The 18034-nt window shown below is 43.9% G+C and overlaps 1 protein-coding gene across 1 annotated transcript in view; it reads right to left on the reverse strand.

The window, feature by feature from the left end:
• Nucleotides 1–775: 775 nt before the first annotated feature.
• The window catches only part of LOC143286779 (uncharacterized), a 37295-nt gene continuing 20036 nt past the window's right edge, over nucleotides 776–18034 (reverse strand). The window contains exons 8-14 of the mRNA XM_076594557.1: nucleotides 17429–17776; nucleotides 15744–15864; nucleotides 13810–13951; nucleotides 8600–8807; nucleotides 6104–6318; nucleotides 3066–3124; nucleotides 776–1258 (exon numbers count right to left, since the gene is read on the reverse strand). Coding sequence (XP_076450672.1) covers nucleotides 1039–1258; nucleotides 3066–3124; nucleotides 6104–6318; nucleotides 8600–8807; nucleotides 13810–13951; nucleotides 15744–15864; nucleotides 17429–17776 — 1313 coding nt within the window. The 3' untranslated portion in view covers nucleotides 776–1038. The remainder of the gene's footprint in view (nucleotides 1259–3065; nucleotides 3125–6103; nucleotides 6319–8599; nucleotides 8808–13809; nucleotides 13952–15743; nucleotides 15865–17428; nucleotides 17777–18034) is intronic.

The raw sequence follows: 18034 nt of genomic DNA on the forward strand, positions 1-18034 counted from the left end.
GACCGAGTATCACGTAAATGAAATGAAATGAAATTATTGTGCTTAGAGCCTCGCCGACCATTAAGGCCATCTCAAGGCTATCGCCACGTTAATACCTACTACAAGGGTAAAAAAACAACAACAACAACAAACAATAAAAACGGGTCACCACTTTAAGCTTTCCACCCAAAGTTTAAAAAACCTTCCATAGTTTAAAACCTTCAAATCTGATTAAAAATGTTCACTTCTTTCAAGAAGTATCACGTAAATGTCATCATCGCCCACAATAGAAAGCGAAATATATCACATACAAAAATCTTCCGGAATCATTCACTGTTTGTGTGTGTGTGTGTGTGTGTGTGTGTGTGTGTGTGTGTGTGTGTGTGTGTGTGTGTGTGTGTGTGTGTGCGCGCGCGAGCGCGTGTGTGCTTTATCACCGGTCACAAACTGCTGCAATGAAGCACAGAATTTGCACAGCAAAGTTCATACAGTCCTGGTCGTTGAAAGGCCCCGCCATTGTGACAACCCAGCAAGGTCACGGACAAATATCAATAGTAAAAACAACACCATGTCAAACGCTGCTTGACTGGCTGCTCTACTGCCTTGTCGGGCGGTAAACAACGGATTAAATTCCACAACAGACATTAGATATTTCTCCACAGTAACCAGATTATTTTTTTTAAAGGTTCCATTTTGTTGCTGTTGTTTGTTTCGATTCTGTTGTTTGGTTACTGTCATTTTTATCCATTAATTTCATTTTGTTTTATTTCATTTTATCTGTTTATTTTATTTATCATCTTTCTTTTTTTTTTTCTTTTTTTTTTTGCGAGGCTGTTCTGTCGAATACCCTGGAAATACACATTACATCGAATGCGCAGCCGTCTGACGACAATAAGTCAGAAGTCTGTCAATCCGAGCCGGTACCTGAAGTAAAAACGGTGCCAAAAATACACCACGTATGTTCGACAACAATGACAACAACAACAACAACACACACACACTCACACACACACACACAAAATCCCTGCTGCCTACGACAGCGATAGTGTCAAAGGGGAGTCACTCCCGATGGAGACGAGGCACCACCAACTGTCGGAAGATCGCCATGGCCACCAGAAGAACCGCCGCCACTAACGGAAACACTGGGATGAAGGCAGCAATGCACACCAGGAGGGGCATCTCGATGCTTTGGTAGAGCGAAGGAAGACGCGTCCATCTCTGGGAAGTATCGTGACGTCGTGGCGACAATTCCTGTGGTGGTTCAGCCACAGAGGGAACACTGGAAAGGGGCGGGATACTGTAAACTCCCTTATAAACGCCTCCCTCCCACTATGTTTGCACACAATATTACCAGGATCAAAATCTGTAAACTCCCTTATAAACCAAGCCACTTATCCTCGCACACATTTTACCGTAAAGCTGGGGATGTGCGTTTCAAACTGGGTGCTTTTCCCTTCGCTGTGAGCCCGTTCCATCAGCCTGCTCGGTTTAGTTTCACCGTGCAGTAGGTATTCTGGCCACTGTCTAAAGACAGGTGGATAGCGCATGTCTTCTTTGCTAACTGAAGCCAACGGAAGTGTTCAATCAGCCATTTTGCTACTCGTGTCAGTATAGCGCGAAGCGGTAACTTCACATGATTATCTTCTTCTTCTGCGTTCGTGGGCTGCTACTCCCACGTTCACTCGCATATACGCCAGTGGGTTTTTACGTGCATGACGTTTTTACCCCGCCATGTAGGCAGTGCCATACTCTGCTTTCGGGGATGTGCATACTGGGTATGTTCTTCTTTCCATAACCTACCAAACGCTGACATGGATTACAGGATCATTAACGTGCGTATTTGATCTTCTGCTTGCACGAAGGAACTTCAGGCACTGGCAGGTCTGCACATATGTTGACCTGGGAGATCGTAAAAATCTCCACCCTTTACCCACCAGGCACCGTCACCGTGATTCGAACCCGGGACCCTCAGATTGAAAGTCCAACGCTTGAACCATTCGGCTACTGCGCCCGTCTGACATAATTATGAAACCGAACGCTCAGCTGGCTTCGATGACTGCCTCATGGCAAGCTTTCACTTGCTCGCAGCGTTAGTTAAGCTGACGTTCCTGTGTGTGCCTCCACAGCAAGTTTGCGCTGTGTGTCACTGCACTGTTTTCCTGTGATAACTTTGATAAATAAACCATTGGCAGATATCAATCAAGACACAACATTTGGCATGTCGTGGGGACAAGCATAACACGACTTCATTGAAGATACACGGTTACAGTTCAGAAACTGCCACCAGTTAGCAGACGACTTCTCAACGGACTGACAGCCGGATACGAGTGTCAGTATGGCGTCCAGTTGGCTTCAGTTGTCCTGGCCAATGAGCTATCCATCTAATTTTAGACCAGTGTATACTGGGATACTGGCTGGGCGGAAACTATGTGCATGAAAAGTCTCTAGTGAAACTGTCAATAGGAAATTGTTCAAATGGGTGTGTTTCTGTGCTAAAGTCTCTCTCTCTCTCTCTCTCTCTCTCTCTCTCTGTGCGTGTGCGCGCATGCTCATTTGTGCGTGTTAGAGAGAGAGAGAGAGAGAAAGAGAGAGAGAGAGAGAGAGAGAGAGAGAGAAAACAAATTGCTAAATTCTGAAACAGGTCAATGTGTCATGGGGTGACGTTTTCCCTTGTTTTATTGTTTGTTTGTCGTTGTTTTGATTGTGTGTGTGTGTGTGTGTGTGTGTGTGTGTGTGTGTGTGTGTGTGTGTGTGTGTGTGTTGTGTTGTGTGTGTGTGTGTGTGTGTGTATGTGTGTGTCAGTGTACGTGTGTGTGCATGTGTGCGTGTGTGTGTGTGTGTCAGTGTACGTGTGTGTGCATGTGTGCGTGTGTGTGTGTGCGTGTGTGTGTGTGTGTGTGTGTATGTGCGTGTGTGTGTGTGTCCATGCGTGCGTGTGTGTGTGTGCGTGTGTGTGTGTCTGTGTGTGTTTAAACATGCCTGAGGGAGAAAGAGTTGACAGGCAGAGAATCAGACAGAAGCAAAAAACAAATAACAGCAAAAAGCAAACACAAAAAAAGATGATAACATCGCATCGCATCACTTACATTCTCACAGCTTGGGTCTGAAGTCCACGTGAAATGTCTGATGACAACGGTCTACAGAGCTGCAGAAAATACAATAGATAGCTGAGAACGAAAGAATCAGTGAAAGGACCAAAGGGAGAAAGAAAGGCAGTCACAAAATGAAACCGTGGCACACATATACACACACACACGCGCACGCGCGCTCACACACACACACACACACACACACACACACACACATGGGCATATAGAAAACCCACACCCACATAAATATTTAAAGGATTGTTTTTTCTTAAAGGTACTACTGCATTATCATCGTGTTCACAATAACACGTACAATGCTGACATGCAAGCGCACGCGCGCTCGTATGTACACGCATACACACACACACACACACACACACACACACACACACACACACACACACACACACACACACACACAGAGAGAGAGAGAGAGAGAGAGAGAGAGAGAGAGAGAGAGAGATTAGTTAACAACTAAGTTTTGAAGACGTGTATCTCTTCTTCTTCTTCTGCGTTCGTGGGCTGCAACTCGCACGTTCACTCGTATATACGCGAGTGGGCTTTTACATATATGACCGGTTTTAACCCGCCATGTAGGCAGCCATACTCCGTTTTCGGGAGTGTGCATGCTGGGTATGTTCTTCTTTCCATAACCCACCGAACGCTGACATATATTACAGGATCTTTAACGTGCGTATTTGATCTTCTGCTTGCGTGTACACACTAAGAGGGGTTCGGGCACAAGAGCAGGTCTGCACATATGTTGACCTGGGAGATCGGAAAAATCTCCCCCCTTTACCCACCTGGCGCCGTTACCGAGATTCGAACCCGGGACCCTCAGATTGAAAGTCCAACGCTTTAACCATTCGACTATTGCGCCTGTCGTATCTCCTCTTCAAAGTGTTTGTTGTACGGGCGGCTGGGAATACGGAGTGGGAAGGGGGGGGGGGGGGGTACTAGGGTTGGGGTGGTGGGGTAAAAGCAGCAGCAACAACAAATTAACTGGACTACCAACAGACCGCTGTAGAGTTCCATGCTTTCATCACTTATAGATGCGCGTCACATGATCTGTGCTCTCGACGTTGATTGGCTCTCCGATATTTCGAGCAACAAAAGCAATCGAGAGAGGCAAAACGTGCGAAGCTGCATACATCTTTTTTTTTCCCGAGTTTGTGTGTGTGTGTGTGTGTGTGTGTGTGTGTGTGTGTGTGTGTGTGTGTGTGTGTGTGTGTGTGTGTGTGTGTGTGTGTGTGTGTGTGTGTGTGTGTGTGTGTGTATACGATGGTACTTCATTGACCAGAGTTTGGTTGTTGCAATGAAGACTATTAACTGAAAAAATGGAGGACAGCACATGTTTGCTGCTTTTGTCAATGTCGATCGCCTTTGGCATTGCTCGAATTTCGAGTAAAAGTTAGACGGGGCATGCGCAAAATCACAAGATGGCCGCGGAATTCTCCAGCGGTCTGTTCGATCAATCAACCGACGGGCGCAATAGCCAAGTGGTTAAAGCGTTGGACTTTCAATCTGATGGTCCTGGGTTCGAATCTCGGTAACGGCGCCTGCAGGGTAAAGGGTGGAGATTTTTCCCATCTCCCAGGTCAAAATATGTGCAGACCTGCTTATGCCTGAACCCCCTTCGTGTGTACACACAAGCAGAAGATCAAATACACACGTTAAAGATCCTGTAATCCATGTCAGCGTTCGGTGGGTTATGGAAAGGAGAACATACCCAGCATGAACATCCCGGAAAACGGAGTATGGCTGCCTACATGGCGGGGGTAAAAAAACGGTCATACACGTAAAAGCCCATTCGTGTACATGCGAGTGGACGTGGGGGTTGCAGCCCACGAACGAAGAAGAAGAAGACCACGAAGAAGAAGAAGAAGAAGAAGAAGAAGAAGAAGAAGAAGAAGAAGAAGACCACGAAGAAGAAGAAGAAGAAGACCACGAAGAAGAAGAAGAAGAAGAAGAAGAAGAAGAAGAAGACCACAAAGAAGAAGAAGAAGACCACGAAGAAGAAGACCACGAAGACCACGAAGAAGAAGAAGAAGAAGAAGAAGAAGAAGAAGAAGAAGAAGAAGAAGAAGACCACGAAGAAGAAGAAGAAGAAGAAGACCACGAAGAAGAAGAAGAAGACCACGAAGAAGAAGACCACGAAGAAGAAGAAGAAGAAGAAGAAGAAGACCACGAAGAAGACCACGAAGAAGAAGACCACGAAGACCACGAAGAAGAAGAAGAAGAAGAAGAAGAAGACCACGAAGAAGACCACGAAGAAGAAGACCACGAAGAAGAAGAAGAAGAAGAAGAAGAAGAAGAAGAAGAAGAAGAAGACCGCGAAGAAGAAGACCACGAAGAAGAAGAAGAAGAAGAACACGAAGAAGAAGACCACGAAGAAGAAGAAGACCACGAAGAAGAAGAAGAAGAAGAAGAAGAAGAAGAAGAAGAAGACCGCGAAGAAGAAGAAGAAGAAGAAGAAGAAGAAGAAGAAGAAGAAGAAGACCACGAAGAAGAAGAAGAACACGAAGAAGAAGAAGAAGATTGATTGATTGATTGAATATTTAATGGGTAAAGAATTAGGCACAGTAAAGGCCTTTTTACAATTCTGCCCATTTAACGACACAAAACATAAAAAAAATAAAGAACGACACAAAACATAAAAAATAAAGAAATAAACTGAAATAAAATAAGATAATAAGAACGACGAATAAGAATAGGAATTGAATAGTCTATTAAAGGTAATAAAGCGATGAAAACCGGAACATTTGGTACATTACATGTACACACACACACACACACACACACACACACACACACACAATTATAAAACAAGCAAAGACATACGTATACATTCACGCCCACACACTCAAACACACATAAACACACACACGCACTTACTGTTCACACATACACGAAGAAGAAAAAGACCGCGAAGAAGAAGAAGAAGAAGAAGACCGCGAAGAAGAAGAAGAAGAAGAAGAAGAAGAAGAAGAAGAAGAAGATGATGATGATGAAGAAGATCAATCAACCGGCCTTACGTTTTGCATGAAGCGAAGGAGAGGGATGTCCAGATCGGGTCTGAAGTGCTCTACCCTCGCCCCTTCCTGGTCCACGTCATCGCAGTAGTTGGTACAGACCAGCAGGCGCTCGGTTTGCATGGCCCTCTCGAACTCTCTCTGCTGCTCCTGAAAGGCGGCGCTGCTGACGTCAATCCGATCCTTGTGCGTCATCACCCCGAAGACCGGCAGCATGTCTGACGTCACAAAAAGATTTTTTTCTTTTGTTTATTCTTTTTTCATTTTTTTTTCATTGCATTTTATTTTATCTTATTTTATTTTTTATTCTATGTTTTCATGATTATTTTATTTTACTGAGACCCGACACGACACTACACGACACGACACGACACTGCACACGACACACGACATGTTTTATCAATGCCTTCTGCAAACGTATTCCATAAAGTCAAGATGTGTGTGTGTGTGTGTGTGTGTGTGTGTGTGTGTGTGTGTGTGTGTGTGTGTGTGTGTGTGTCTGTGTGTGTTGTGTGTGTGTGTGTGTGTGGGGGGGTTTGAAGGTGGGGACTGAATATCTGGTATTCTCATACCGCATCCCCAAACGACATAAATGAAACATTACCTTCTATGTTTGATTAACAAACATTAGCACAGGTACCATTAAGAGATCATTTGTTCATACCATCTCTCATTTAAAAAAAAAAAAAGAAACAGAAAAAAAACCCACGAAAAAAAACCCAAACAAACAAACCTCACTCATACAACCATCTTAACGCTCTGCCCCTCCCCCCTCCCCCCCACCCCACCCCGCTCTCTTCCCTTCCCCTCTCCCTCCCAAAACAAGCACGCGCACAACAACAACAACAATAATAATAATAATAATGGTATTTATATAGCCCTGAATCTTGTGCAGAGACAAATCAAAGCGCTTTCACAACAGTCATTCAAACGCATGCATAACTCTCAAAACTGGAGAAACTGAAGACAAAGAAGAGGCAGGGAAGGGAGGCTAATTTGGGAAGAGATGGGTTTTAAGGCCAGACTTGAAAGAGCTGAGTGTGGAGACTTGACGAAGCGAAATAGGAAGTTCATTCCAATTGCAAGGTCCAGAGACAGAGAAAAAACGGCGGCAAACAGTCGAGTGTTTGAATCTAACAAGAACAACAACTACAAACAGACAGACAGACAAACAGACAGAGAGACAGACGGACATTCAGGGCGAGAGAGGCAGACAGAGGCACAGTTCTAGTTTCGGGATCAATTTCAAAGTGGCGGCGTCAAAACGTAAAAGGTTGATAAACACCTTCCTTCCATATAGTGACCACAACTGACCACAGTTTGATTATTCTGTCACTGTATGGGGAATCTGCAGGAAAAGACAATAACTCTTTTTTTTTTTTTTTTTTTTTTTTTTTTTTTTAAAGGGTTCCGGGTTCGAATCTCGGTGACGGCGCCTGGTGGATATTTTTCCGATCTCCAAGGTCAACATATGTGCAGAGCTGCTAGTGCCTGAAGCCCCTTCCTGTGTATACGCATGCAGAAGATCAAATACGCACGTTAAAGATCCTGTAATCCATGTCAGCGTTCGGTGGGTTATGGAAACAAGAACATACCCAGCATGCACACCCCCGATAACGGAGTGTGGCTGCCTACATGGCGGGGTAAATATAAAAACAACAACAAAACGGTCATACACGTAAAATGTTACATGTCTGTCTGAGCATGTATGTGTGCGTGCCTGAAATCTGATTGAAAGGCACAGGAAACGAATGATGAGCGCCCAGTGGCAACCGTCAGTCGGCTCTACCCAGGTAGGCAGCCTGTTGTGTAAATGACTCTGTGTTTGTAAAGCGCTTAGAGCTTGGTCTCCGACCGAGGATAGGCGCTATGTAAGTATCCATATCAATCAATCAATCAATCTGTCAGAAAAGAAAACGATACGGAGAAGAGGCGGGAAAGGAGAGCGGGAGGAGGTGGGATAGATAGATAGATAAAAACAGGAAAAACAAATAAAACTTGCATGGAGGAAAAAATACAAAAAAATGGGTGGCGCTGTAGTGTAATGACACGCTCTTCCTGGAGAGAGCAGCCCGAATTTCACACAGAGAAATCTGTTGGGATAAAAAGAGAAATAAAAAGAGAACTACAGATAGATAGATAGATAGATAGACAGACAGACAGACAGACAGACAGACAGATATATAGATAGATAGACAGATAGATAGATAGATAGATAGATAGATAGATAGAGAGAGAGAGAGAGAGAGAGCTCGACAGATAGATAGATATACAGACAGACAGACAGATAGATAGATAGATAGATAGATAGATACAGAGAGAGAGAGAGAGAGAGAGAGAGAGAGAGAGACAGACAGACAAACAGATAGAGAGACAGACAGACAGATAGATACAAAGAAACAGACAAATAAAAGGCAAATCGGGAAAGAAAAACAAAACCAAAACAAAACAAAAAAACACAAAAAAAACCCCAACTACAAAGCACACCATCTCACTCACCTCCCTGTGGTCCCACGAGGTCCCTGTGACGTATAACCCTCTGGAGACACGTCATCAGCCGACGCGGAAGGGGCCGGAGCGGTGTGGCCACGAACACCACCCTGTCGGCCTTGGCCTCGGGTCTTTGTCTGGTTCGGTACTTGAGGTCCAGCTGTTCTTTGGTCATCGTCAGGCAATCCTGGTACACCGCCATCAGAGGTTCGTACTCCTAGTCGGACAGATGGGATACATGGTTATGTAGGTCATGAAAATGTTAACAACAACAACAACAACAATAACAAACAAACAAACAAAAATTATACACGTATGTGTGTGTGTGTGTGGTGTGGGGGTTGAGGGGTTTGGGTGTGTGGGTGTGTGGGTGTGGGGTGTGTGTGTGTGTGTGTGTGTGTGTGTGTGTGTGTGTGTGTGTGTGAGAGAGAGAGAGAGAGAGAGAGAGAGAGAGAGAGAATTGGAATGGTTTATTCACAATCAGACCACAGCTCCGAGTGAAGGAGGTATACGTAAACACAATACAGTTCAACGAAAATACATAAATAAACAGGCATTAATATAGACAACAAAACGTACTTTGTATCCGTGTAAATATATTAACAACAAAAAGTACATTGTAACTGGACAGAGAGAGAGAGTGTGTGTGTGAGAGAGAGAGAGAAAGAGAGTTTGTGTGATATATATATATATATATATATATATATATATATATATATATATATATAGAGAGAGAGAGAGAGAGAGAGAGAGAGAGAGAGAGAATCAGAGTCAGAATCAGATTTAATTTTGATTGATTGTTAAACCTTAACTAGATTTATAAGATATGCAGGCACAGTCACATATACCGCACACGAAAAGTAAGTTAAGCGTGTGCGTGTACCTGAAAAATAGAGCAAGATGTCCGTGTACCTACACAGTGGAGTGGTGGCCCAGTGATAACATGTCCACTTAGGAAGCGAGAGAATCTGAGGGCTCAGGATCGAATCCCATAGTCGTCGGTATTTTCCTCCCCTTCTCTAGATCTTGAGTGGTGGTCTGGACGCTAGTTATTGGGATGAGACCACAAATCCAGGTCCTATGTGCAGCATGCACTTAGCATATGTAAAAGAACCCACGGTAACAACAGGGTTATCCCTGGAATATTTTTTCAATCTTTTTTTTTTCTGTCTTTTTTTCAGTTCCATCATTGGGCTTATGAATTGGTCACAGCATCACAAGAAATCATTTCACACATACCACATACCAGATCAATACACATTCATTCCGAGATAATGTGTAGCCAAGTGCTCAGCTGGCTTTGATGATCGCGGAACTTCAGCACATGCCGTGAAGCAGATGACAGTTTTACTACAGTGACGGTGTCCAACCACTGACCTGTCGAGGTAACTCGTGTGGTGTGTGCTATTCAAATTCGAATTTGAAATGAAAGCAGTTGGCATCTGGCCAGTCAGTCTTCACGTAGCGTTGCTTTCGAACACACACTCAGTGTCGCACACAGTTATCAGCCTGACATGCTACTGTCAGTACTCCATTGTAAATGTGCTGATGATTTGTAAATTGTAAGTTTTGACACATTACTTGTGTTCACATAAGTATGTTGATATTGTGTTAAGTTGCTAAACTTTGCCAGAAGAACTGCGTTGTTGTTCAGTCACAAGTCTTATTAATTGTTGTTTGACGTAAGCTATCATCATGTCGACATGATATGCTTGTTGCAGTATTTCATTTGATTCTTTCGAACGTCACTGTCAGTGACGTCTCCACTCACTGATAGTTCATTTGACTGTTCGAGAATACTCTAGGGCTGACTCGTTCTTCCTCATTTGCTCCCATTTTAGCGGGGGAACTTAAAATGTAGAGCACCGGCCTTTAGCTGAGCGCACTTAAAGGTCAAGCCAGGATAGTTATTCCAATCATTGTATTGAGCACTGACTATCTGTTCTCTCAGTTTGCCAGTATTTTATATCAAATCCACTTATTCTATTGACTTGTTTACTATTCATGTATTATTTCACATGCTGATATTAGTTGTACTGCTACAGTGTTGCTACACTGACTCTCAGTACAACCAGTCACACAGTTACAGTGTGCTTAGTCCTGTATGGTGTGTGTGAAGTATTCTGTTGTGGTGATTACAAGATAGTGTTGGGTTAATATCAGTTACTGGTTAAAACTATCTGATATGTATCACAGTCCGTTAATTGCAATTTAGCTATCATGCTCTCTCCTATACGGCTTACTCCAGGATAGTGCTACATGATAACTGTTTCATTTGAGTCACTTTGACACAGTATGAGCTTTACTTAAATCTATACTGTCAGTTTGCTTTCACTAAACTGGCTTAGCTTTAACTATTTTATTTACACTATTTAAATATATTAGGAATTTCATTTGCTGTCAGTGTTTGGTCTTCACACACATGCATTATTTATGTTATGTTGTTGCCAATGCCAAACCAAGTGGCAGTCTTTCCATTGTAATAATTATATGATGTGCTTACTATCCACTTGCGTTCCTGACATGTTGTACTTATGACATTTGTTGTTTGTGTCTTTTACAGGCATGACAACTGTGCGAGAGAGTGTACTGCCCAGGTATGTGAACTTGTCCACCGCGTTCAGTCGTTGCCCGTTGATGAAGATGTCTGGTTCAACGTAAGGCTTTCCTGGAGCTGGCTGGTGCATCACCTCAGTCTTCTTTGTGTTGATTGTGAGGCCAAAGTTGTCATAGGCAGCAGAGAACTTGTCGACGCTGTGTTGCATGTCAGCTTCGGAGGCAGCGTTGAGAGAGCAGTCATCAGCAAACAGGAAGTCGTTGACGGTGTCTGTCCTCACCTTGGTTTTTGCTTGAAGCCTCCTGAGGTTGAAGAGTGAGCCATCTGTGTGGCACCTGATGCCAATGCCTATGTAAGCGTCTCTGAAGGCATCTGTCAGCATGACTGAAAACATGAGACTGAACAGGGTGGGGGCAAGAACACACCCTTGCTTGACTCCGTTGAAGACAGGGAATGGTTCAGAAGTCTCTCCGTTGTCTTGGACTCGGGCCAGCATCCCATCGTGTAGTTGCCGAATGATGGTGATGAACTTTCTGGGACATCCGTACTTTGCCATGATTCTCCAAAGGCCATCTCTGCTAACAGTATCGAAGGCCTTGGTCAGATCGACATAGGTGGAGTTAAGGTCGGCGTTCTGTTCCTGACACTTCTCCTGGAGCTGCCTGGCAGCAAACACCATGTCGATAGTCCTGCGTTCTTTCCGGAAGCCACACTGGCTCTCTGGTAGGAGACCTTGCTCAAGGTGCGCTATGAGACGGTTGAGTAGCACTCTGGCCAGAGTCTTGCCTGCGACAGACAGCAGGGATATTCCACGATGGTTGTCACAGGCCTGACGATTTCCTTTGCGCTTGTACAGGTGTATGATGGAAGCGTCTTTGAAGACCTGTGGAACTGCCTCATGCTGCCAGATAAGCTGGAATAGCTGATGAAGCTTCTCAGTCAGCGCCATACCACCTTCTTTGTAGACCTCAGCTGGAATGGAGTCTGAGCCAGGGGCTTTGCTATTGGATAGCAGACGGATAGCTTTCTGGGTCTCCTCCAAAGTTGGAATGGCATCCAACGACTCACTGACTGGCACCTGGGGGAGTCGGTCGATGGCTTCATCATTGATGGTGAAAGGGCGGTTCAGTACGCTGTCAAAGTGTTCAGTCCATCTCTCAAGGATCCCGTCTTTGTCAGTGATCAGGGCAGAACCATCAGCACTGAGGAGTGGAGCAGATCCAGAGGTGGTGGGACCGTAGACTTCTTTCAGGCCGTTATATAAGTTCTTCATATCGTTCCTGTCTGCAAAGCCCTGGATCTCATCAGCTTTGTTGCTCAACCAGGAATCCTGCATTTGCCGCAGCTTCAGCTGGATGGTGCTGCGTGCGCTCTTCAGTATGTCTTTCTTTGACTGTGACTTGGGATCTTCAATGTGGGCTCAGGATGACTGATGACTTGCGCAATGACTTGTTTATAGTGAGGAGGAGTTGCGCACCGTCGACCTCACTCTCTTGTCCGAGACCGTCTGTATCCAGTGGCAAGGCGAGGTAAGACGACTGGAGATGGAAACGGATGCAGTGGATAACCAGGATGTCCTATGTGCCTCATCCTGCCCTCAGCACTCCACAGTGCTCTGCTGCAACCGCCTTCCTCTCCGTTGAACCATGAAGGTTTCTTCCGCAGAGTCCGCCGGATCCAGTCTTCACATTCTTGGGTAGACAAACCGTAACTCACCGAGGGTTTGAGACCCGTCGGCTACCCTCACCTAGTTTAGCCAGCCTGTCAAAGCCGCTGCCCGGGGGTTGGGCGCTGCCACATGCTAGCAGTTTCTAGGACCTATAGGTGAGAGCTTGGTACCGGTGGGGACCAATAGAGGACGAACCACTCACGGAACAGCGTGACAAACCCCCCCTCTAGAGGTACTACCCCTCCCGTGCACCCCCTAACCCCCCAGTCATATCATAAACATCATCTGACTTGGAATTTTTTCGAATACCCAAATAGTACAATTATTTTACAGACGCTGGGAATTTTTTCGGAAAAAACATCATTTTGATAGGAAAACAAATACAAATGCAGATCGAAAATCATAGAAGAAGAAGACGAAGAAATGGGCTGGAGGCTGCACAAAAGCGACGCGCCCTCCCAAGGGAGAGCAGCCCGAATTTTGCACAGAGAAATATGTTGTGACCTCCCCTCTCTCCCTCCCCCCACGAAATAGATAGGCAAATAAATGATTAAATAAATCGATAAATAATTGGACAACTAAATGAATAAATAAATAAATAGAAAAATGAATAGATAAATGAATAGATAAATGAATAAATAAATAAATAAATGATATATATATATATATATATATATATATATATAGAGAGAGAGAGAGAGAGAGAGAACTATTCTAATAAATGAATAAATAAATAGATAAGTATTTTGTCAAATAGATAAATGAATAAAATTAATAAACAAATCAATTAAAAAAAATGATTTAACACACTATTACAACGTATCCGTGTAGAAGGAGCCCGAGAAGATCCCCCCACCTTCCCCCAAAGAAAAAAAAAAACAAGGGAAAAAATTAATAATTAAATAAATGAATGAATAAATACATAAATGAATAAAATACATATTCTAACAAATAAATAAATAAATAAATAAATAAAGTAACACAGTATTACACCTCCACGCATCCGAGCAGAAGGAGTCTGAGGAGAGTTTCCAAAGACTCGTCATGCTCATCCGGAAGTCCGGCCACATCCGTAAGAGTGGGCAGCAGTACTCGGCGGTAACGATCCAGATGAGCGCTGCAACACTTGTGGTAACTGCAATCACGCACGTGCACGTGCACGCGCACACGCACACATAAACACGCGCGCACGCTCACACACACACACACACACACACACACACACACACATATATATATATATATATATATATATATATATATATATATAGAGAGAGAGAGAGAGAGAGAGAGAGAGAGAGAGAGAGATTATACACACACACACGCAAACACGAACATGCACACATACGCACGCACACACATACACGCACGCGCGCGCACGCGCGCGCACACACACATACACACGCATGCACGCATTTTTTTCACACGTACACTCACACACACACACACACACACACACACACACACACACGTCAATGATAATCAATTATCTGTGGGAAACAGTTGAAAGATCTAGACACAATGAATTGAAACAGCCTTGAAAAGACATCAGAACGAACCCATCATTCACAAAAGCCACCGTCAGAGAGGAAAAAATTAATGTGGACCTTCATCAAAATCTAGCCTTCTTAATTATATGTTTCCTTGGAGAGTTAAGAAACACGTTGTATTATCTGAATATTCATTTATTATCTATTTATTTATTTATTTTGTGTGTGTGTGTGTGTGTGTGTGTGTGTGTGTGTGTGTGTGTGTGTGTGTGTTCATTTATTCGCTTGTTTGTGTGTTTATTTATTTATTCGTTCATTCATTCAATCATTCATTTATTTGTATTTGCTTTAAAAAATTTTTTTTATTCATTTATTATTTGTTCATCATTTTATTCATTTAAGTATTTCTGTATTTATTTCTGTATTTATTTATCTATCTATTCATTCATTTATTCATTCATTCATTTATCTATCCATTTAATCAAGTAGCTATGTCATGTTATTCCATGTCATTTTTTGCCTGTCTTTCAACTTCTTTCATTTGAATTCTAAGTTGTTTCATTTCATTTCATTTCGTTTGCATCTTTTTGATTTTTTTTTTTTGGAGGGGGGGGGCGGGGGGGGGGGGGGGGGGGGGGGGGGGTGTTGCGCTCTCTCTCTCTCTCTCTCTCTCTCTTTCAGAAATAGATTCCTAATCGGGCGCAACAGCCGATTGGTTAGAGCTGGACTTGCAATCTGATGGTCCTGGTGGCGCCTGGTGGGTAAAGGGTGGAGATTTTTCCGATCTCCCAGGTCAACATATGTGCAGACCTGCCAGTGCCTGAACCCCCTTCGTGTGTAAACGCACGCAAAAGATCAATCAAATTATTACGCACCTTAAAGATCCTGTAATCCCTGTCAGCGTTCGGTTGGTTATGGAAAGAAAAACATACCCAGCATGCACAGCCCCGAAAACGGAGTATGGCTGCCTACATGGCGGGGTAAATAAACAAAATGATCATACACGTAAAATGTTACATGTTTGTCTGAGTATGTATGTGTGCGTGCCTGAAATCTGATTGAATGACACAGGAAACGAATGATGAGCACCCAATGGCAGCCGTCAGTCAGCTCTACCCAGGTAGGCAGCCTGTTGTGTAAATGACCCCGTGTTTGTAAAGCGCTTAGAGTTTGGTCTCCGACCGAGGATAGGCGCTATATAAGTATCCATATCAAACAATCAATCAATTGATGTGTTGTCCAAATGCCAAGCCTAGTGAACTGATCCTTCTAAACGAATTACAGCCAAAGCTGGCGAAATTTATTCACGACTGTTTCTTTTCTTAACATGCTTATGTATATGTTGCATTGTGTCTTATGAACCTAAAGGATTTATGACAATGACTCTCTCTCTCTCTCTCTCTCTCTCTCTCTCATCCCCACTTCACGTCGGATTACCTCTCTGTTACGATGGTGACTGGTATTCCCTCTCCAAACAGACCCGTGTAGGCATACTCGTGCCATCTTTCCTGGGAGAGCGACGCTGCAATTCCATTGATGAACGACGATTTTCCTACGCCTGAAACATTGTATTGTATTGTATTGTATTGTATTGTATTGTATTGTGTCGTGTTGTATACTGTTGTGTAGTGTTGTGCTGTGTTGCGTTGTACTGTATTGTATTGTGTTGAGTTAGTCTTTTGTGAAGGACTATGACTCTCAAACTAGGAGGTAAAACTGCACTGGCTCTTAGTGCTGCAGTCTTGAGGGCTAGTTGGCCTTTGGGAACCATCCCAACGCCGACTGTCCAAAAACCCTCTTGGCCGAGAGAGTGGGAATGTAACTTTGGCAAGACATTCTCCACTATAATCAAATTCTACCACAGATTGTCGGGACAGCAGTTGCCTCCTCTGCTGTTCTGATGGTCATTGTCGAAAACGACTGACTATCCTACATTGTGTTGCGTTGCTTGTGTTGCGTTGCATTGTGTTGTGTTGTGTTGGACTGCATTGCACTGCCTAAGATGAAGAACAAAATCGAAATGCACAGTGGATGTGAATACACTGCCCCGATAGACGTTATTATTATTATTATTGTCATTATAAGCATTTACGCCTAATCATGAAAATAAGCCATAGGCATTTACAAAAAACACACACATCATTTAAGTAAATATCAAAAAGGAAAAATTGAACACAAGATACCAAACATTATTACAAATTATTCATCCACACACACACACACACACACACACACAATGCACACAAGCACACAAGCACGTACACACACAATTCATAGCACACCATCGTAAATAGTACACAATCAAAAATACAACCAACAATTTCTGAAACTATCAAAACTCACTCACTCACTAACAGTCATTTTAGTTCATACTGGAAAGGGATGAGCTGTTGAGAATTATTCAGGAGGGGAAAAGGTGGGGCTTGAGACTGGATTTGAAAGACTGCAGGGAAGGCGAGTGACGGAAAGGCTGAGGAAGTTGATTCCAAAGAAAGGAGGAGGAAGAAGAATGGCTATATGATCTTTTTAACCTTTATTTATTTATATATTTTAAAATCTAACGTAGAAGGCAAAAAAGACTGAAATAAATACAGAACCTTGAGTGACGGGCGCAATAGCCGAGTGCTTAAAGCATTGGACTTTCAATCTGAGGGTCTCGGGTTGTAATCTCGGTAACGGCGCCTGGTGGGTAAAGGGTGGAGATTTTTTCCGTTCTCCCAGGTCAACATTTGTGCAGACCTGCTTGTTCCTGAACCCCCTACGCGTGTATACGCAGGCAGAAGGTCAAATACGCACGTTAAAGATCCTGTAATCCATGTCAGTGTTCGGTGGGTTATGGAAGCAAAAACATACCCAGCATGCACACCCCCGAAAACGGATTTTGGATTCCTATACGGCGGGGGTATAAAAGGGCATACACGTAAAAGCCCACTCGTGTACATACGAGTGGACGTGGGAGTTGTAGCCCATAAACGAAGAATAAGAAGAAAAGGAAGAAGAAGAAGATGGTGAAGAAGAAGAGCAACAACAACAACAAGAAGCAGAAGAAGAAGAAGAAGAACAACAACAACAACAAGGACAAGAGACAACAGCAGAAGAAGATGAAGAAATGAACCCAGAACCTTGAGTACCGATGAGCACCACGTGGAGAGGTCTCCGACCGTCGTCAGGACCACAGACGTCACACAGACTCTGGATCTCCTCGTTTCTGGCGTTCTCCCGCTCCTCTTCCGTCATTCTCACCAGAGCGAGGTCCACATCATCACCATCATTATCGTAAAGGTCGTCTTGTGCAGCAGCAAGCGCGGCCCTGTGGAAAACAACGACCTTCTTGGCAAAGCTTGAGCGCAGTTTGGTGACGGGCGGTATGTGTCTGGGGTGTGGTTCGGTCCCGTGAGCTCTGCTAAAGTATTTCTCCTGGAACTTGCGGAGCTCTTCTTCGTGGTCCGAGTCCGAGTCGCTTGTGAAGCCTGTGTTGGAAATCATCAAGAGGCGGGTGAACCAGTGAGCGTGAAAAATCATCTTCTTCGTCATCGTCGTCGTCGTCTCTCGTCATTGTCATCGCTATCGTCATCGTCGTCGTCATCGTCGTTATTCTCAGTTATCAGCTGTCAGCTGCACCAACACTATGGAGGAGGAGGAGAAGAAGAAGAAGAAGAATCCTACAACACACACACATACACACACACACACACACACACACACACACACACACACATGCTGACTAA

This window comes from Babylonia areolata, chromosome 10 (assembly GCF_041734735.1).
Source record: "Babylonia areolata isolate BAREFJ2019XMU chromosome 10, ASM4173473v1, whole genome shotgun sequence".
NCBI lineage: Eukaryota > Metazoa > Mollusca > Gastropoda > Neogastropoda > Buccinidae > Babylonia > Babylonia areolata.